We start from the raw sequence: 21,791 nt of genomic DNA on the forward strand, positions 1-21,791 counted from the left end.
GGTAAGTTACATCTGGTCATTGTAAATTAGCCCATGATTGGGTTAGGGTTAAATGGGGGTTGTTGGGTGGTAGGACAGCTGGTTAAGTCCTGTGTGGAGTTTCTATGGTTTCCTGTGACTATATTAGATCTGTGTTTCCCCCCCCCCCCCCACCAAACCCCTTCCCTGGATGTTCCAGTTTCATCCCAAAGACATGCAGATTGGTAGGTTAATTGGCCACTCCAAATCCCCCCTAGTGAGGGATAGAATCTAGGGAGTTTAGATATTCAATTTAAGATTTATTGATCAAGTGAATTGAAACATAAATATAGTAAAATGTATAGTTTGTGTTAACAACCAGCACAGCAAGGATGTGCTGGGGTAGCCTGCAAATATCACCACTCATTCTGGCACTAATATAGTCTGCCCAACATATTCAGAAGATCGACAGAGTTGATGAGTATGCAGGGAGAATAAAACTTGGGACTAGAGTAAAATGGGTGATTGATGGTCAGCACAGACTCAGTGGACTGAAGGGCCTGTTTCCTTGCTGTATGACCCCATAACTCTATTTCCAGGTTTATATCTACTGCATCTGTCTGAAATGCTGGATCTTTTAGATGTTTATTCACTCAGGATTTCCTAATTAAATTCCCTTCCTTTTTAGGGCACTCTCGCTGTTGCCCATTTGGTGAGAACAGCCATATGTGTAATATTATATATAATAAAAACTGTAGATGCCAGAAATCTGAAACCAAAACAGAAAATGATGGAAACACTCAGCAGGTCAGGCAGCATCTGTGGAGAGAGAAAGAAGGGTTAGCGTTTCAAGTCTCAGACCCTGTATCAGAATATGCTGGTCAGTGGTATGGATCCTTTGGATGAATGTAGGGTCTTGGACTTGAATCATGAACTTTGTTCCTAACTCCACACAAGTTGCCTGACTTCTTGTGTGTTTCCAGTTTCCGGATATTACCTTTATGTAGTAACACACTTCAAAGCTGCTTCACACAAATGTGCTTGGACTAGTATTGACTCCTAGCTTGGAAAGGAGTTGTTAGGGTTTATTCAAAGCAGCCAGGGTTGGCCACAGCTGCCCCCCAAGAGGCAAAAAGGGTATCAATGTCTAGGGATGATGTTCCATCGGCTGGACCCTGAACACTGGAAGGCGAGACTATCAGGCAGAAAGTACAGAAGCATGAAGTCCCACATCACCAGGCTCAGAAACATTTTCCTACAAACATCAGGTACTCCAATTGACCTGTAAAACCCTAACTCCACCTCAGCACAAGAGCACCACGGGCTACCTTTTGCACTACCACAGACTTGTCCCTGTTTTCTAATTTTGCATTAAGGTCTTAATTTTTGCACAATAATTTTCTCTCTCTTGCTTCACTGGTTATGGTTAATTCATGCATAATTTAATCCCCATGTGTTGTTGCCTGTGCCTGTGATGCTGCCTCATCGTATCTGTACCTCACCATAGGTCTGACTAGATCTGACCTGATAGTTGTGGAAAGATTAGAAATTGCAAATGGACAGTTCAGAGGACAGTGGTTTCATCTAGGTCTGGAGGAGATGGGACCGGGGAGTGGCTTGGTCAGCAGTATGAATAGCTGGAGAGCCTGTACCCAGAAGAGCAGGGGTTTCAAGGGACTAGGTCTGGTGCAGGAATACTGCAATCAAACTTTATCACTGAGCCTCTTAACCTTTGTGTTTCAGTGGTGGGAGGTCGAGGACAATTCCACGAAGCAGAACTCCAGCGGCGGCAAGAACCCTGTCGGAGATGGACCCCGGCCGGTCCTGGCCCCCGAGCAGATCAAGCGCGAGGACGAAGACTTCGGCTCATTCTTGGACCTGGATCTCCTCTTGTCAGACCTTTCTGGTGCAGAAACTGGTGCCGGCACACCTGTGGCCCCTGGTTACCCACTGGCACATGTGCCAGAGGGCGGTGGTGGCAAATTCAAGAGGGTGGCCCCCCAGCCCACGGACTGGAACGGCTCAGACACACCAGCCACCAGCCTCGTGGCTGAACTCTTGTCCACCGATGTCCAAACCAGCCAGCTGAGACCCGACAGCCAGGCGGGATGCGCGGACCCCCACAATAAGACCTACACCAACCTGGGAGGCATGGAGCAGGGAGCGTCCGTGCCACAGAGGGAGAGACTGGTGACCTGCCCCCCCATGGCAATGGGAAGTGGCGGTCCTGGTGCTCAGAAACAGGACCACATGGTGCCCGTCAGCTCTGGTGCCAGGGCTCTGGTGGATTACAAACCAGGCCTGATGCTGAGGTGCCATCCTGTCCGCCACTTCTATCCTCAGGTAGGAGAGGCTCCTGGAGATGTAAGAACGCAGCCCAGGGACCAGCGGGTCTCCCAGTACCAGCTTGCTGAGCACTATCAGCACCAGCAACATCTTCAGCAGCAGGGCGCCCACAACTACCACCTGCTCTCCCGGAGCCCCTCCTACTACGCCCAGCAGACCCCCCATCTGTACCAGGGTCACATCCACTTCTACACGTCCAACCTCAAGGGGGCCCTACCCGGGCACGCCGCCACCCTCTCGGCGGCCTCTCCCCTCCTTCCAGCCGGCGTCACCGAGGAGCCCAAGCACAAGCGTACTCGGAAGACCTGGGCAAGGAAAAGAGTGGCCAGCCACAACTGCGATTATCCCGGATGCGGAAAAGTCTACACCAAGAGCTCCCATCTGAAGGCCCACCTTCGCACCCATACAGGTAACACAGAGAGAGAGAGAGAGAGAGAGAACACTTAGAGGTAGTGGAACAATGCAGCTGATGGTTCGGCTGAGAAGGGCGCAGAGAAGGTCCGCTCAGAAATTGCCTGGGTTGAGTCTTTAGAATATAAAGCTGTAGCCTCCCAGCTCCAGAAAGCCCAGTTCAATCCTGCCCTTGGTGCCACCTGTGTGGAGTTTCCTTGTTCCCCCCTGAGATGTAAAACATGGAACAGTTTGGCCCACAATGTTGTGCTGTCCTTTTAACCTACTCCACGATCAATCCTTTCCTTCCCTTCCTCATAGCCATCCATTTCTCTATCGTCTTTGTGGCTATCTGAGTTTCTTAAATATCCCTAATGTATCTACCTCCACCACCACTCCTGTGTGTTTTTTAAAAAATAAATCTGCCTCTGATATCCACCCCATGTTATTTCCTCCAATCACATCAAAGTTATGCCCCTCACATTAGCCATTGCTGCTTTGACACTAGCTATCCACTCTATAATTGCCCATTACCATCTTGTACTCCTCTATCAAGTTACTACTTCTCTCCTTCACTCCAAAGAAAAACACCCTAGCGCACTCAATCTTTCCTAATAAGATGTACTCTGTAATCCAGGCAGCATCCTGGTAAATCTCCTCTGTTCCCTCTCTAAAGCTTCCACACCCTTCCTATAATGAGGTGACCAGAACTGAACACAATACTCCAGGTATGGTCTATACAGTTTTATAAAGCTGCAACATTACTTTTCTGCTCTTGAACTCAAAAGCCCTGACTGATGAAGGCCAATGCATTACCCTATCAACTTGCACAACAACTCTGAGGGCTCTGTGGACTTTGATTCCAAGGTCCCTCTGTTCTTCCACACCGCTAAGAATCTTTTGCTCCGCCTTCAAGTTTAACCTTCCAAATGCATCATTTCACCCTTCCTCAGATTGAAATCTATCTGCCACCTCAGCCCAGCTCTTTAGATATAGGGAGAAATCGGATAGGCTGTACTTGTTCTCCCCGGAGTGAAGGAAGCGGGGGGAGAAGGACATAAAATTACAAGAGGCACACCTCGATGAACGGCTGTCCAGGTGAAGGGTCTCAATCCAAATCATCGACTATCTATTCCCCCCCCCCCCAATCAGTTTCTGCAGCACTTTGCCTGTTGCTGGTTAGGAGAGACTTTGATAGGGTTAGACAGTCAGCATCTTTTTCCCATGGTAAGTGTTTCGAACACTTGAGGGTGACTGGAAGGATTTTTAAAGGGGATTTTTAATTTATTTGGAGATACAGAGTGAAATTCAGCCTTCCAGCCCAATAAGCCTATGCCACTCAGTTACACTCATGTGACCAATTAACGTACTAATTTGTAGGTCTTTGAAGTGTGGTGGGAAACCGGAGGAGCCAGAATAATTCCACATGGTCACAGATAGAATGAACGGTCTCTTTATGCTCACCGGCAGAAATGAATCTGGGTCGCTGGCACTGTAGAGTTACACTAACCGGTATGCTCAACAGGGCTCATCTGGGATTTGAACCTGCAACCTCTTGCACATCAGTCTATACATGTCCCTAATGGAGAATCATATCTTTAGACCAATGATTTGTGGCGGTAGTTCTTCTACACAGAGTGGTTGATATTTGGAACAGATACGAGAGGCATTGAGATGGTACTTGAATAGGCAAGGTGTGGAAAGGTAAGTATATGTGTAGGTAAATGGGATTGGTATAGGATAATGTAAATGGGCTGAAAGGACTATTTCTATGCTACCTTTCTCTTGGATCATGATATCCCAAAATGCAACATAACCTGCCCCTAACTCTTTCCCCTTCCCCCAACTTTTTTTGGCTTCTTCCCCCTTTCTTTCCAGTCCTGATGAAGGGTCTTGGCCAAAACATCAACTCTTTATTCCACTCCATAGTGTAGGTGGATGGCTGACAAAAAGTCAGTGGGCCAAAGGGCCTGTTTCCAAGCTGTACCTCTTTCTGACTGTATGTCATGGTGAGTGTCTCCAGCATTCCGTGTGTGTTGCTCTGGATTTCCAGCACCTACAGAATCTCTCATGTTTTTGAGCTCTGTTGGATGTTGTGTGGGTATCGCAGCAACCAGTTAGTACTTGTTGAAGGTGCCCACGGGGTGGGGGGGGGGGGGGGAGTTAGATGAACTGGTTTCAGGGAGGAGGGATTTCAGCTGTAAGTATGGACTGGAGAAGGTGGCTGTTCTCGGACTGAGGGAAGTTTTGGAGGGGACTTCATGGTTTAGGGAGGGAGATCTGATGGAGATGTTCAAGGACCAATGGGAACGAATTTAAAGTTTGGATCTGCAGGTGGAAAATTATTATGGACTCTACCCACCCAGCAAACTGGCTTTTCCAAAAGCTCCCTTCTGGAAAGCACTGTAGGGCTAACAGAACAAAAACTTCATGCCACCTTAACCTTGCCCTGGCAATTAATCTGATCAACCATTCCAGTTAGCCTCTTCCCCTGCACCCCTCTCTAACTGCTACTCCTGTCACTGCACTGTGAACACCTTAAACTACTACAATGTAAATAACATTGGAAAGTAGATGCTGCTATTATATATTTATAAACATTTTATTCCATATCTATACTTTAACCTCTGACTTGAGTGTTTATATAATCTTTTATAGTATATGTTGGTGTTTTTGTTGCACGTTGGACCAACACACCACAGCAGGTTCCTGATGGATGTAACTATACGTGGTGAATAAAGTTGATCCTTGAAGAGACTGCGAGGGGAAAAGGCTTAAACCGAGAGTGATGATGTTCCTACACATTGGTGCTATGGGTAAAGCCACTGCCTCACAACACTAGAGACCTGGGTTCAGTCCTGACCTCTGGCACTGTCTGTTCTCCCTGTGACTGTATAGATATCCCCGGCCCATTGCTGTACATCCCCAAAAAATGTGAGGGTGCTAGGTTAACTAGCTGCTGTAAGTTTCCCCTATTGTATAGGTGACAAGTGGAATCTGGCAGGAGTTGGTGGAAATGTGGGGAGAATAAAATCAAAGTTAAAAGTAAATTTATTATCAAAGTCCATGTATGTCACTATCTCCAATGCTGAGATTCATATTCTTGCAGCATTCACAGTAGAACTAAGAGCTACAATGGAATCAATGAAAATCTGCATGCGAAGAATGACAAACAACTAATGTGTAAAAGAAGACAAACTGTGCAAATCTAATAATAAAAAGTAAATTGCGAGCTTGAGTCGTAGAGTCCTTGAAAGTGAGTCCATGGGTTGTGGATTCAGTTCAGCGTTGAGCTGAAGAATGTAATTAGGATTAGTGTAAGTGGATGGCTGGCAAAAAGTCAGTGGGCCAAAGGGCCTGTTTCCAAGCTGTACTCTTTCTGACTGTATGTCTGTGAAGGTTCTCAGTCATCCAGGTCATTGTATATCAAACCGTGGTAACTCAAGGCAACTGGACTTGTTGTGTTGTCTTGAAGATGTTTTGCTACTCACCCAAGAGGCTTCTTCAGTTCTGATCCATGATGGGTAGTTTTCTGGTTTATAAACTGAGTTATTTAAAGATATAGCAATCACATGAGGGTTGTTAAGATTCGTAGAGGTAATGAGAGGGTCATTAGTCTTATCTTTGCATGAATGGAGGTGTGGACTGTTGTGGAGATGCTGGAGTAAAGATGTTAGGACTGTACTGTTGATTGGTGTTTTACTCCACCCCCTCTGTTCAGGAAGGGTTAACACCTCAGGCCAGGACTCGGCTGTATATCTACACCTACAGGGCAAGGGACATTCCTTTGATAACATTTTGGACAGGGAGGACAGGTGGTTTGAAAGAGGGGTTGAAGAAGCCATCCTTGTCAAACTCGAAAACCCATCCCTGAACAGGAGTGGGGTACGACACCACCTATCAGTTACTTACAATCAACACGTACAAACAAGCTGGATGAACTCAGCAGGTCGGGCAGCATCGGTTGAAACAAGCAGTCAACGTTTTGGGCCGAGACCCTTCATCAGTGCTTACAATGCAGTCCTCACATCTCTACCTTGGTGCCTCCAGAACGCTTCATACCTCCATCCATGCAAAGATAAGACTAATGACCTTCTCATTACTTCTATGACTCTTAATGATCCTCATCTGATGCTATACCTTTAAGCAACTCAGAGACTATAAACCAGGAAGCTACCCACCATGGATTAGAACTGAAGGAGCCTCTTGGATGAGTGTCGAAACATCTTCTAGACCACACAGCAAGTCCAGTTGCCTTGATTTACTACTTATTGATATTTCTGATTGCATGAACTGGAGCTCACTGCTTCAATTACTATAATTTGTATATTTAGACGGAGACATAATGCAAAGAGTTTTACTCCTCATCTATGTGAAGGATTTAAGAAATTAAGTCAATTCAATTCAAGGGGTTGTGGCGACCTTGAATATCTTCTAGAGGGAAGATAGGATAACTTGCAGGGGAAGGGGAAAGAATGGGGATAGGATTGAGGAGTTGACCTTGCTAGCAGCTGGTGCGGATTTGATGGGCTGAATGGGTTCTTGTGTGGTTACACGCCTCAGTTTTGAAACTCTCCAAAAGATCTCTCGGTTGGCTCTCTCTAGCCTCCACTAGCCAAAAACAACCAGCTTCTCTGGTCTAACAACTCTGCCACATCTCTACCCTGCTCTGCTACCAGCCTCCTGTCTTACAGTCAACAGCTGCAAACAGATGTGCCTTGAAGTATCTCCACCCACGCTCCGCGATTACATCCATTAGAACAGCTGCCTCGCCCTCCTTTATCTTTCTTTAAAACCTACTCCGGATCCCCTGAGGGTGGCATGGTCCTGTTTCCACTGCCCGAGACCTGGCTTCACCCCTGAGCTCAGGTGCTATCTGTGCGGAGTTTGCAGGTTCTGTGGGTTTCCTCCCACATCCCACATTCTGGTTGGTGCCAGTGTGTGGAGCTTCCCCAAGCACATCCCTGGGTTGTGTTGGTTGTTATTGCAAACAATGCATTAAAGTCCAGAAATTCTGTGGATGCAGGAAATTTGAAGTAAAACACAAAATGCTGGAGGAACTCAGCAACATCCAAGGAAATTAACAGACAGTTGATGTTTACATGTGGTAAATTTGAATCCCAAAGATACATGGGCCACTAGGTTAATTAGCTGCTCATTCTCAAGGTAGTACATGGTAATCTATACGGACTTTGACTTTGGCTTTTAAATTGCCCTGAGTACATGGGTGAGTGGTAGGAACTGTGAGGAGCTGATAGGAACGTGGGGAGAATTAAGTGGGATGAGTGTAGGATTGATGCTGATTGCTCCATTCTGTTCCTGTTGAGTAGTTTCTGTTTGTGTTCCTTGGATCTTCTGCTTGGTGGCTATTTCTATAGGATCTCTCTGTAGTGAAAAATCTGTGGCTGCTTTACCTTGTTAAAATTGCTATAGTAATGCAAGTTGCTGTAAACTCACTTGTCTGTCAGGGGATCACCAATGAGGTGAACCAATATTTGGGTGCTGGTGGAGTGAGGGGAGGGGTGAATTTCAAATGATCATTTATTCTAATTTCTCTTTCCCAGTACTGACAAAGGGTCTTTGACCTCATTTATTGACTGGTTTCTTTCTCCACGGATGCTGCCTGACCTGCTGAGTGTTTTAAGTATTTACTGTTTTTATCTCAAATTTCCAGCATCTTGTCATTTTTTCTTTTTGATTCTCATGTAAGTTTTAGATGTCATCCACTTGCCTTGGGCGCTCCATGCCCCAGAGCCAGTTCTGTTATCTCTACTCCATCAGAACCCAGGACACTGAATCTCTGTATGCGTCACATGTGCCTGTTTTGTTAGTGACCTATAGGCAGTGAGCAGCAACTAAACCCCTTTCCAACTAAAGCTCACTGCACAGGCTTCTTTCATCTAAGCTCAAACTTGCCTAGTGGCTGTCATTTCTGTCGTTGGGTCTTGAAAAAACAAAATAAACACCTGCAGATGCTGGAAACCTGAAATAAAAATAGGAAATGCCAGAAACAATCAGCTAGTTAGATAACATCATGAGACAACATTTCAAATCCTTGACCTTTCATTAGAACAGGTTCGGCAACTCTATCTGTTCCCTCAAAATGCCTTTAAGCTCATTCTGTAGTCTCCTACATTGTACTCAATGCAAACTGCATGTGTGTACGTTATTGCAACATAATGTAATTCTGCTTACTGGGTGGAATTCAAAAGGTGAGTATAGTTTGAGGTTCTGGAAACTTACTTTGTATTTTAGGAATAACTTTATTTATGAAAGTGTTACACACATTGAGGTGTATAAAATCACGAGTAGTATAGATAGCGTGAATACTCAGTCTGTTTGCCAGGGTTGGATAATTAAGAACCAGAGGACACAGGTTTATAGAACAGTACATTAATGAAGCACTACTCAGACCCTGCTCAATGTCTGGTAACAGCAGGAATTTGGGCTGGAACAGACAACAAATTGCACCTCTGGAGATAAAGGGACAGTCTCTGATTTGGGTCAAGACCTTGCGTTAGGATCAAGAGTGTTGAAGGGAGATGGAGATCAGAACCAGGTTTATTAGAAGACCGTAAGACATGGGAGCAGATTTAGACCATTCAGCCTATCGAGTCTGCTCCACTGTTTCATGATGGCTAATCCATTTCCCTCTCAATCCCATTCTTCTGCCATCTCCCCATAACCTTTCATGCCCTGAAAATAAAGAACTTGTCAACCTCTGCTTTAAATGCACCCAGTGACCCGGCTTCCACAACCACCTGTGGTAACACATTCCACAGGTTCACCAACCTCTGGCTGAAGAAATTCCTCCTCAACTCTGTTCTAAATGGAGAACCTCTATTTTGTGGCTGTGCCCCCTCGTCCTAGACTCCCCCACCAAAGGAAACCTCCTCACATCCACTCTATCTAAGCCTTTCAACATTTGATGGATTTCAATGAGATCCTTCTCATTCTTCTAAATTCCAGTGAGTACCAGCCCAGAGTCTTCAATCACTGCTTAAGTGATAACCCTTTTGTTCCCAGAATCATTCTCGTGAACCTCCTCTGAACCTTCTGCAATTTTAGAACATCCTTTCTCAAATAAGGTGCCCAAAACTGTTGTCAATACTTTAAGTGAGGTCTCACCAGTGCCTTATAAAGCCTTAACATTACATCCTTGGTTTTATATTCTAGTCCTCTTGAAATGAATTCTACCATTGCATTCATCTTCCTCATCATTGATTCTACAAATTAACCTTTAGGGAATCTTGCACGAGGACTCCTAAACACCTTTACACCTCAGATTTTTGAATTTCTCACCATTTAGAAAATAAATCATTCTTTTATTCCTTCTACCAAAGTTCATGACCGTACAGTTTCAGGAAGTGTCTTTAATCTGCCAACTCTGTCTCAGTCCTTCTGCAGCCTCTCTGCTTCCTCAATACTACCGGCTGCTCCAGGTACCTTTGTGTTGTTTGCAAACTTGGCCACAAAGCCATCAATTTTATCATCCAAGTCATTGGTATACAATGTAAAAAGAAGCGATCCCTACACACCCTTGTGGAACACCATTAGTAACTGACAGCCAATCCAAAAAGATAGATAGATAGATAGATACTTTATTCATCCCCATGGGGAAATTCAACATTTTTTCCAATGTCCCATACACTTATTGTAGCAAAACTAATTACATACAATACTTAACTCAGTAAAAATATGATATGCATCTAAAATCACCCTCTCAAAAAGCATTAATAATAGCTTTTAAAAAGTTCTTAAGTAGTTTACTTAAATACATTGAGTCCTAACACAGGAGGAAGAGTATAGGAAACTGATACAGGACTTTGTGATATGGTGCAACTCAAACTACCTGCGTCTCAATATCACCAAGACCAAGGAGATGGTGGTGGACTTTAGGAGATCTAGGCCTCATATGGAGCCAGTGATCATTAATGGAGAATGTGTGGAGCAGGTTAAGACCTACAAGTATCTGGGAGTACAGTTAGACGAGAAGCTAGACTGGACTGCCAACACAGATGCCTTGTGCAGGAAGGCACAGAGTCGACTACTTCCTTAGAAGGTTGGCGTCATTCAATGTTTGTAGTGAGATGCTGAAGATGTTCTAAGGATCCCTTTATTCCCACTCTTTGCCTGCTGCCAATCAGCCAATATGCTAATATCTTTACAGTAATACTCTGGGCTCTTAGCTCATTTAGCAGCCTCATGTGTAACATCTTGTCAAAGGCACAAAAGTACACAAGTACACAACATACACCAATTCTCCTTTGTCTATCCTGCTTGTTATTTCTTCAAAGAATTTCAAAAGATTTGTCAGACAATATTTTACCTTAAGGTAACCATTCTAACTTTGGCCTATTTTGTCATGTGCTTTCAAGTGCCACAAACCATATCCTTAGCAATCAACTCCAGCATCTTCCCAACCACTGAGTTCAGGCTAATTGGCCTATAATTTCCCGTCTTCTGCTTCCCTCCCTCCCTTCCTGAAGAGTGGAGTGGCATTTGCAATTTTTAGTCCTCCGGAACCATGCCAGAATCTATTGAATCTTGAAAGATCATTATTAATGCCTCCACAATCTCTTCATCTACCTCTTTTTGAACCCTGGAGTTCATCAGGTCCAGGTGACTTATTTATCTTTACACTTTTCAGTTTCCCAAACACCATCTCCCTGGTGATAGCAACTGCACTCATGTCTGGCATACTGCTGGTGTCTTCCATAGTGAAGACTGATGCAAAATACTTATTCAGTTTGTCCGCCATTCCTTATTCCCCATTACTATCTCTTCAGCATCATTTTCCTGTGGTCTAATGTCTACTCTTGCCTCTTTTACACTTTATATATCTTTAAAATCCTTTGGTATCATTTTTGATGTTATTGGCTAGCCTACTTTCATATTTCAACTTTTCCCTCCTTATGGCTTTTTTAGTTGCCTTCTATTAGTTTTTTTAAAAAATTCCCCATCCTCTAACTTCCTGCTAATTTTTGCTCCATTATATACCCTCTCTTCTGCTTTTATGTTGGTTTTGACTTCCCTTGCCAGTCACGGTTGCACCATCCTGCCTTTAGAATACTTCCTCTTCTTTGGGATGTATCTATCCTGCAACTTCTGAATTGCTCCCAGAAACTCTGGCCATTGATGCTTTGCCATCATCCCTGTTAGTGTCCCCTTGCAATCAACTTTGTCCAGCTCCTCTCTTGTGCCTCTATAATTTCCTTTACACCATTGAAGTACCAATACATCTGACTTTAGCTTCTCCCTCTCAAATTGCAGGGTGAATTCTCAGATTATGATCACTGTTTCCTGAGGGTTTCTTTACCCTTAATTTCCTTAATCATATCGAGTTTATTATGCATCACCCAATCCAGAATTGCTGATCTCCTAGTGGGCTCATCCACAAGCTGCTCCCAAAAGTCATCTCAGAGGCATTCCACAAATTCTCTCTAGGAATCCAGCATCAAGTTGATTTTCCCCAATTTATTTGCATATTGAAATCCTCCATGATTAACATAACATTGTCTTTTTGACATGCTTTTTTGATCTCCCACTGTAATATGTAGACCACATCAGGCTATAATTTGGAGGCCTGTATATAATTCCCATCAGGGTCTTATTACTCTTGCAGTTTCTAAACTCTACACCAAGGATTCTACATCTTCCGATCCTATGTCACCTCTTTCTGAACATTTGATTTCATTTTTTGTTTTACCAGCAGAGCCACTCACAGCTACCAATGGCAGGTAGTCACTCTGCCTACCTGCCTGTCCTTTCAATAGATTGGATATCAAGCTCCCAACTACAATCGTCTTTCAGCCGTTACTCCATGATACCCACAACGTCATACCTGCCAATCTCATAACTACATTGCAAGATCATCTACCTTATTTTGTATACTGTGTGCATTCAAATATAACATCTTCAGTCCTGTATTTGTCACCCTTTTTCAATTTTGTCCCCTCTTTTACACTGCAACCCATCCCACTGACTGCAATTTTGCCCCATCATTTGCATATACTTCCTGACAGTCTTACTATACACTACCTCTACTTGTAAACCAACACCCCTGTCAGCCCTATCACTCCAGTTCCCACTCCCCTACCAAATTAGTTTTAAACCCTCCCCAACAGCTCGAGCAAACCTGCCCGCATAGATATTGGTCCACCTCTGGTTCATGTGTAGTCTGTCCCTTTTGTACAGATCAAGCCATTCCCAGAAGAGGTCCCAATGATCTGTAATTCTGAAAGCCTGCCCCCACACCAGTTCCTCAGCCACACATTCATCTACCAAATCATCCTATTTTTGCCTTCACTGGTGTTTGGCAAAAGCAGCAATTTGAGATTATTACCCTGGAGGTCCTACTTTTCAACTTTCTACCTAGCTCTCTAATTCTCTCTTTACAACCTCCTCTCTTTTCCTTCCTACATTGGTACCAATATGAACCATGATGTCTGGCTGCTTACATTTAGAATGTTGTGAATATGATCCGAGATGTTCCTGATCCTGGCACCTGGGAGGCAATATACTATCTGGATTTCTTTATCATGTCCACAGACTCTCCTATCCACTCCTCTGACTATGGAATCTCCTAATATCAGTGCATTCCTCCTCTGACCCTATCCCTCCTGAGCCACAGCACCAGACTCAGTGGCAGAGACCTGGTTGCTATGGCTTCCTCCAGTAGGTTGTCCCTCCCAACAGTATACAAAGCGTTATACTTGTTATTGAGGGGAGTGGCCACAGGGGCACTTTGTACCAGATGCTTATTTCCCTTCCCACTCCCACCTATTCACCTGCCTCCTGCAACCTAGGGGTGACTTAGCTCCCTGTAGCTCCTATCTATCATCTCCTCCGTTTCCCTTAATAGCCGAAGGTAATTGAGTTGCAGCTCCAGTTCTTCAGCGTGTTTTCTGAGGAGATACAGCTTCATGCACCTGGTGTAGATGTAGTTTTTCTGGGTGGCTAGAGGTCTCAAGAATTGCCATATCCCACACGTACGTCGTGACGTATCAGTGACATATGTGTGAAGTTTCTGGTTCTGCGGCAGCAGTACAGTGCAATACTTTTTTTTTAAAAAAGTTGCAATAAGAAATAAAAATAAGTAGTGCAAAAAGAGCCAGGAAGAGATAGTATTCTTGAGTTCATGGACTGTTCAGATATTTGACAGCTGAGGGGAAGAAGCTGTTCCTAAAACGTTTAGTGAGTGTCTTCAGGTTCCTGTACCTCCTCCCTCATGGTAGAAATGAGAAGAAGGGAATTCCTGGATGATGAGGATCTTTAATGATGGATGCCATATTCTTGAAGACGTCCTCAATGGTAAAGAGGGTAATGACCATGATGGAGGTGAGGAGGAGGAGTGAGGCAAGTGCCCTATCCTTCTGTCTCCACAGATACTTCCTGAGCTGGTGAATTCCTCCATCAGAGAGACACAGAACATCAGTTTCTTCCCCCCTTTTCCTTCCAGATACATTTTCAAGGAACAGATGGTCTCCCAGCAAAGTGTGTTGCTCCCTTTAGAATGCAAACTTTGTGACTCTTGGTTAAGATTTGAACCCTCATCTTTCTGTTTCAGATTATGTAACAGACAGGTGGTGGGATGGGGGATAATGGGAAGGAATATTTTGTCACTTTGATGGGCTGAGTGTCCTAATTCTGCTCCTATGTCTTAAGTTCAGTAACCTGGATTCGATCCCTATCAAATGATTTATTTCAAGTTTACCTTTATATTCTGGAATCAAAAGTGCAGTATTAAATTTGCAGTTGGTTTCAAATTCAGGAAGAGTGGAGCTCACTGAGAAACTACTGAAGGACATGAAGATAGCAGAAAGGGACAACACAGTAGTGTAGCAGCTAGCATAACCAGGTACAGTGCCAGCTGTCTGGGTTCAATTGTCAGCGCTGTCTGTAAGGAGTTTGTGCATTCTCCCTGTGACCACGGGCGGTTTTCTCTGGGTTATCCAGTTCCCTTCCACATTCCAGAGATGTTAGGGTTAGGGCTATTAAGTTGTGACCAAGCATAGTAACACTTGCAGATGCTGGAAATCCAAAGCAACACACAAAATGCTGGAGGATCTCAGCAGGCCAGGCGGCATCTATGGAAAAGAGTGAACTGTCGCCATTTCAGGCCGAGAGCCTTCTTCAGGACTGAGAGGGAAGGGGGGGGGGGGGGGGAGACGTCTGAATCAAAGGTGGGGGAGGGGAAGGAGGCTAGCTGCAAGGTGATAGGTGAAGTGAGGTGGGTGAGAAAGGTCAAGGGCTGGAGAAGAAAGAATCTGATAGGAGAGGAGATTGGAAAATAGGAAAAAGGGAAGAAAGAGGAAACCCAGGGGGAAATGATACTAGGCAGGTGAGAAGAAGTAAAAGGTCAGAGTGGGGAATAGAGGAAGGGTAAGGTAGGGAGAGAAATTTTGTTCACTGGGAGGAGAAATTGATATTCGTTCTGAGGTTGGAGGGTAGCTAGGGTGGCTTCATCTTGGCACAGGAGGAGGCCATTGATTGACACATCGGAATGGAAATTGGAATTAATTAAATAATAATAAATAAATAATCAATAAACATCAAGAACCTGAGATGATAAGTTCTTGAAAGTGAGCCCGTAGGTTATGGGAACATTTCAGTGATAGGACAAGTGAAGTTGAGTGAAGTTATCCCCTCGGGTTCAATAGCCTGATGGTTGAGGGGTAACAACTGTTTCTGAACCTGGTGCTGTGGTCTTGAGGGTCCTGTACCTTCTTTCTGATGGCAACAGTGGGAAGAGAGCATGGCCGGGGTGGTGGAAGTCCCTGTTGATGGATAATGTTTTCCTATGACAACGTGTTATGTAGATGTGGTCAAGGTTGGGGAAAGCTTTACCTATGATGCACTGGGTCAAATCTACAACTTTCTGTAGGAATTTCCGATCAAGGGTATTGGTGTTTTCATACCAGGTTATGATGCAACCAGTCAATATACTCTCCACCACACATCTATTAAAGTTTGTAAGCGTTTTAGATGACATGCCAAACCTTCGCAAACTTCTAAGAAAGTAGAGGTGCTGCTATGCTTTCTTTGTAATGGCAGTTATGTGCTGGACCCAGAACTGATTCTCTTGAATAATAACACTGCGGAATTTAAAGTTGCTGACCCTTTTCGTCTCTGATCCTCCCGATGAGGATTGGCCCATGGACCTCCAGTTTCCTCCTCCTGAAGATGATAATCAGATTGGACACAGATTCCAAAAAATCAATCCTTCAGTCTCCTCTCTAGTTGGACAGAGACCTCCTTCACTTCCGGTTGCCCAATCAAAGGCCCTTTCCCACCCCTGGACATCTGCCCTCTCCCATCAGGCAGAAGATCAAAAAGTTAATGGTAGTTGTTAGAAGAGGCATAGCCGAGATAGTGTGGATCTTTGATGATGGAAGTTGCCTTCTTGAACTAGGTTTATGATCAGGATATCCAGGCAGGAAGGGCATGGATGGAGAAAGGATGTAGGACTATGGAACATGGACATAAAACAGTACACCGTAGTACGGTACAGGCCTACAATGTCGTGCCATCTTTTTTCCCTACTGTAACATTAATCTAACCCTTCCCTCCTTTGTAGCCCTCCATTTTGCTGTCACTCTTCTTGTTAACAATCCTATGTTTTCCCCTTTGCAGGAGAGAAGCCTTACCACTGTACCTGGGAAGGCTGCGGCTGGAAGTTTGCCCGCTCTGATGAGTTGACCCGCCATTTCCGGAAACACACAGGCCACCGCCCCTTCCAGTGCCATCTTTGCGAGCGGGCTTTCTCCCGGTCGGACCACTTGGCTCTCCACATGAAGAGGCACATGTGAACTACCCGTTCCCCCACAACTGGCCCTGCTGCACGCGGACAACCTCCCTACAGGCGACCACTTGAGGAGACGGGGCCATGGACGGACCTCCGGGGTCATCAGTCACAAGTGGGGGTGGGGGAGGGGTGGACATTTTCAGTGGTGCGGAGACCCATGGTGAGGAGGTTGTGTGGAAAGCTGATTGAAGGCAGTGCGTTATTGGGCACCTGTCCTCCATGGTTGGGATGAAGACAGAACCTCTCCCTGCTTCAAAGGACAGGAACCCAGTCATGAGCTGGCGTTGTGAGCTTCTCTGTCCTGACATGACTTAGGTTCAAACTGTTCCTGACCTGTAGCACCGATCGTAGGGGGGCACAAACTACAGGCAGAGTGGAGACCTCTGCCTATGGTCCTGTACAACATTGGTCACCTACCTGTAAACTCGGCCCTGGCCCTGTGTGCCTGGTGTTGGCCGAGACACAATTTCCTTGGAGCTGACATTGTGTGGGATGGGGTCCTCCAGAGAGTGGGTCTGGCGTCTTTCACTATAGTCCCTGTGTTGCCTATGGTTCCTCAACCATTATTCACAACACAGCGTTGGAGGAAGCCGGGACCATGGGTGCCTGTGTCTCCATGAAGGTGTGTACTCACTGGAGTCCAGCACTGAATGGGCATTCTGGCGAAGGCAATGAGATCCCTTGCAAGCCACCCACAAGCATCCACAGACACACAGGTGAAGGCACATTGAGCAATACCACATGGATACAGGCTCTTCAGACCACCAAGTCCATGCTGCCCATCCAGCTAGTCCCAATTTCCTGTGTTTGGCTGAGCCCCACCACCTACCTGTCCAAGTGCTTCTTAAATGATACAGTTGTACTTGCCTCAATCACTTCCTCTGGCACCTCGTTCTATATACAGTACTCACCCCCTCTGCGTGAAAAATTTGCCTCTAAGGTCCCTTTGAATCTTTTTCCCTCTCACCCTCAACTTATTCCCCCCTCATTCTGGACTTTCTGGACTCTTCTACCCTGGGGAAGAGACGGTTATTGTCCACCCTGTCTATGCATCTTATAATTTTAAACACTTATGTAAAGTCCACCTCATTCTCCTACATTCCAAGGAGTGAGCTTGTTATCGAGTATTGCCCTCTTCTGGAGCACATACACTGGGGTCTGGGTAGGTTTCCTGCCTCCACCTCCTCTCTGCTCTGAACCCCAGGCGCCAGTAGAGTGAAATAATTTTTAGCCTGGTTTTTCTTTAATTCAGCTGCCAATTACATTCAATCAACAGCCATTACATCATACGCTTCCCTTCCTGTTCACCCTCTCTTGGCCTTTCATGACTTTGTTTGTATTGACTCCCTGCCTGAGGAGTTACTTCTGGTAGGCAGACCAATGGCGTTCACTGCAGAGTTCAACGTGCCCCTCTATACCTGCTTCTAGCAGAAGAGGCTGAGAGCCAAGTCAAATGTCTCCACCGTCATTTTAAAGAGGCCCTGAGGACATCTCTAAAAGAACCTCTCCACCTTCTCTCCATTCTGTCAGTCCTACCTTTCAACCTCCCCATCTTTACATCTGACAATTCCACCCATCCAAATATCCCCATAATTTTCCAATCCCATTTCTTCTCATATTCCCAATCCTCAGGAATATGTGGAAGATGGGTTGGGGAGATGTGGGGAGAATCTGGATCATCAACACATTCCATTGACCTGACTTCTGTCAGAAATGGATCCCAGCTCCCCTATTTGTCCCACTTCTTTTTCTAGGATGATTTTAATTAGGCTCAATTTCCATTCGGGCTCTGGTCTGTCCTTGGGATTTCAATGTTTTATATGAAGCATTTTCTAGGACCCACTGTAAATAGCATCGAGTTCAAGGAGCAAACAATGTAAATAGATCACTATGGAGCAATGAATCTTGTCTAATTAGGGTGGGTGTTTATTTTGTATTTCTGCCCTGATGGTTGAGCTGAAATAAAGTATTTGAATATTGTCATTTGGGACTGTTATGTGCATAGATTCAATCTATCCTCTCTCTGTTGCAGGAAAGTTTTAAATGGAGCAAATTCAATGCAAAGACGGTTTACTTTGTAAAGTAAAGTAGTTCCAAGCCTTGGGAAGGTTGTAAAGGTTGCTGTCTGCTTCCATGAATGGAAGGAGTTGAGGATTGGTTTGGGGTGACTAACCTGACCAAATTGCATGGTAGCAGAGCAGTTAGAGTAATGCGATTAAAGCACCAATGACCTGGGTTCAATCCCTGCCAGTGTCTGCAAGGGGTTTGTATGTTCTCTCCGCGATGGTGTGAGTTTCCTCTGTGCGCTCTGGTCACCTCCCACATTCTAAAAACAATATGGATTAGTAGACTAATTGGTCACATGGTACAACTGGACAGCTGGGGTTCGTTGGGAAGATGGACCTGTTACTGTGTTGTCTCTCTGAATCAGTAACATAATTGAATTAGGGATATTGTAGCGAAGCTTGCCAATGGAGTAAGTTTCATAGTGTGTCTTAAAAGGAGGAGGGAGAGATCTCCAAAGTTCAGGGAATTGGTGAAGGGTGGAAATGAAGGAAGATAAGATGGCCAGGATTAGAAGAGTGCAAGGTCTTAGAAGGTTGTAAAGGAGGAAGGGATAGTGAGACATGGGATTCTGCAGATGCTGGAAATCCGGAGCAACCCATGCAAAATGTTCGAGGAGCTCAACCTATTTATGGAGGGAAATAGACAGTCGATGTTTCAGGCTGAATCCCTTCACCATGACTCCATAGATGTTGCTTGACCTGTGGAGTTCCTCCAGCATTTTGAGTGCGTTGCAAGGAATTAGTGAGCATGAATGTTGTAGGACCAGGGGAGATTAGTGAGATAGAGAAGGGCAAGGTCATAGGGGATATGTGTGATGGAATTCTAAAATGGAAGCATTGCTTAGCTAGGTGAGTGTGGGTGGGTGGATGTAGTTTTGATGGGAGACTGGCACTTCATGTATGGTGACCTCCAGTTACTGTGACAAATATACCATTGGCATATTTGTCTGAAGATGATAATAGGATTAGGGTTTTGGCAGCTGGAGGATATAATGCTGAAACTTTACAAGGGCATTGGTTAGACCTGACGCGGAGTACTGTGAGCAGTATTGGTGCCTTATCTAAGAAAGGATGTGCTGACATTGGAGAGCGTCCAGAGGAGGTTTATGAGAATGATCCCAGAAATGAAAGATGCAGCATATGAAGAAGCATTTAATAGCTCTGGGATTGTGCTCACTGGAATTTAGAAGAGTGAGGGGTGATCTCATTGAAAACCATTGAATAGCGAAAGGCTGAGATAGAGTGGATGAGAAGAGGATATTTCCTGTACAGGAGGAGTCTAGGACTAGAGGACACAGCTTCAGAATAGAAAGATGTCCCTTTAGAAAAGAGATGAGGAGCATTTTTCTTTAGCCGGAGGTTAATGAATTTGTGGAATTCATTGCCACAGATGACTGGAGGCCAAGTGATTGCGTTTATTTATTCATTTGGAGATGCAGCATGGAATGGGCCCTTCTAGCCCAATGACCTAGCAACCCACTGACTGAACCCTAGCCTAATCACAGGACAATTTACAACAACCAGTGGCCTGTGGGAGGAAACCGGAGCACATAGAGGAAATGTGTGCAGACAAAGAGAGAACATACAAACTCCTTCCAGTCAATGATGGAGTTGAATGCTGAATTCCAACGCCCCCCAGCTACAGTACCGTCACGCTAACTGCTATGCCACAGTGTTTCAAAGTGGCAAAGTAAACTTATTAACGAAGTACATACACTGTATGTCACCACATACAACCCTGGGATTCATTTTCTTGTGGGTATACTCAATAACTTTATAGAATAATAACCATAATAGAATGAACGAAAGACTACACAACTTTGGCATTCAACCAGAATGCAGAAGACAACAAACTTCCATCAAGGAGGAGTTACAGGAGCCTGAAGACAAACGTTCAACGTTTTGGGAACACCTTCTTCCTCTCCACCATCAGATTTCTGAATGGACTAATGATCCTCACTATTTTTGCTCTTTTTGCAGTAATTATTTAAATTAATTTTATATTTATGCAAAATTTATGTATTGCACTGTACTGCTTCCACAAAACAACACATTTCATGATATATGTCAGTGTTAGTGAACCTGATTCTGCTTCTGAACATGAGATGTTGGAGCTAACATGGATCCATTTGGGATAGCTGACTAGATTAGCTGCATGCCCTCCTGCTAGCCAATGTCCAGTCCCTACCCATGCTCTAACTCCTGGTGGAATATGTTGTCCTACACCAAGTCGGAGATGGGGAGCTGGATACACCTCTTTCCAGAGCTCTCATGTCAACAGCAGATGGTATTGGAATTGAAGCTAGAATTGGAATTGGTTTATTGTTGTCACATGTGAAAACAGTGAAAAGCTTGCCTTGCATTCTGCTCATTCAGACCAGATCTTTGCGTGGTGCATCGAGGTAGTACAAGGTGAGACAATAACAGAATGCTGAGTAAAGGGTAACAGTTACAGAGAAAATACAGTGCAGGTAATCAATAAGGTCAAGTGTCCAACCTATCGTACTAAGGAACTATTTAATAGTCTCACAACAGCAGGATGGAAGCTGTCCTTGAGCCTGGTGCAACACATCTTCAGGCTTTTGTATCTTCTGCCCGATGGAAGAGGAAGCATAGAGAGTGTCCAGCTGATCTCAAATAAAGGACGTCTGGAATTGTGTACTTCTGCAGAATGCAGGAAGCACAGAGGCCAATTTTCACACAGCAAGATCCAACACAAAGTCATATGACACTGGTCAGTTTTATCTGCTTAACTGCAGATGCTGGAAATCCAAAATAAAACAGAAGATGCTAGAAGGTCAGGCAGGGTCTGAGGAGAAATAAACCCTGTGATCGCGTGGGTTTCTTCCCACATCCTTAACATATGTGGGTTGGTGGGTTCATTGGCCGTTGTGAATTGCCTGTAGTGTGGGGTGACCAGTGAAATCAGGGGTGGCTGTGGTGGGGAGAACCAGATGGATTAGTGCTTGGTGGGAATGTGGGGAGAGTCAAATGGATTAGTGTTTGGTGGGTCAGTTTGGACTTGCTGACTGTTTCAATGACTGAGAACAGGTCAGGATTACATAGAACAGTACATCACAGAATGGCCCTTCAGCCCACAATGTTATGCTGACCTTTAGAAACCTGCTCTATGATCCAAGTAACACTTCTCTCCTACACAGACCACAACTCTCCATTTTTCATTCCTCCATGTGCCTATCTATGAGTCTCTTAAATGCCCCTAA

At 44.8% G+C, this 21,791-nt stretch overlaps 1 protein-coding gene across 1 annotated transcript in view; it reads left to right on the forward strand.

Annotated features, from left to right (window-relative positions):
• The window catches only part of LOC140740123 (Krueppel-like factor 1), a 52,448-nt gene extending 33,964 nt beyond the window's left edge, over positions 1-18,484 (forward strand). The window contains exons 2-3 of the mRNA XM_073069047.1: positions 1,702-2,713; positions 16,330-18,484. Of these exons, the coding sequence (XP_072925148.1) occupies positions 1,702-2,713; positions 16,330-16,505 (1,188 nt within the window). The 3' untranslated portion in view covers positions 16,506-18,484. The remainder of the gene's footprint in view (positions 1-1,701; positions 2,714-16,329) is intronic.
• Positions 18,485-21,791: the final 3,307 nt, after the last annotated feature.

The sequence above is a fragment of the Hemitrygon akajei genome, chromosome 16, assembly GCF_048418815.1.
Source record: "Hemitrygon akajei chromosome 16, sHemAka1.3, whole genome shotgun sequence".
NCBI lineage: Eukaryota > Metazoa > Chordata > Chondrichthyes > Myliobatiformes > Dasyatidae > Hemitrygon > Hemitrygon akajei.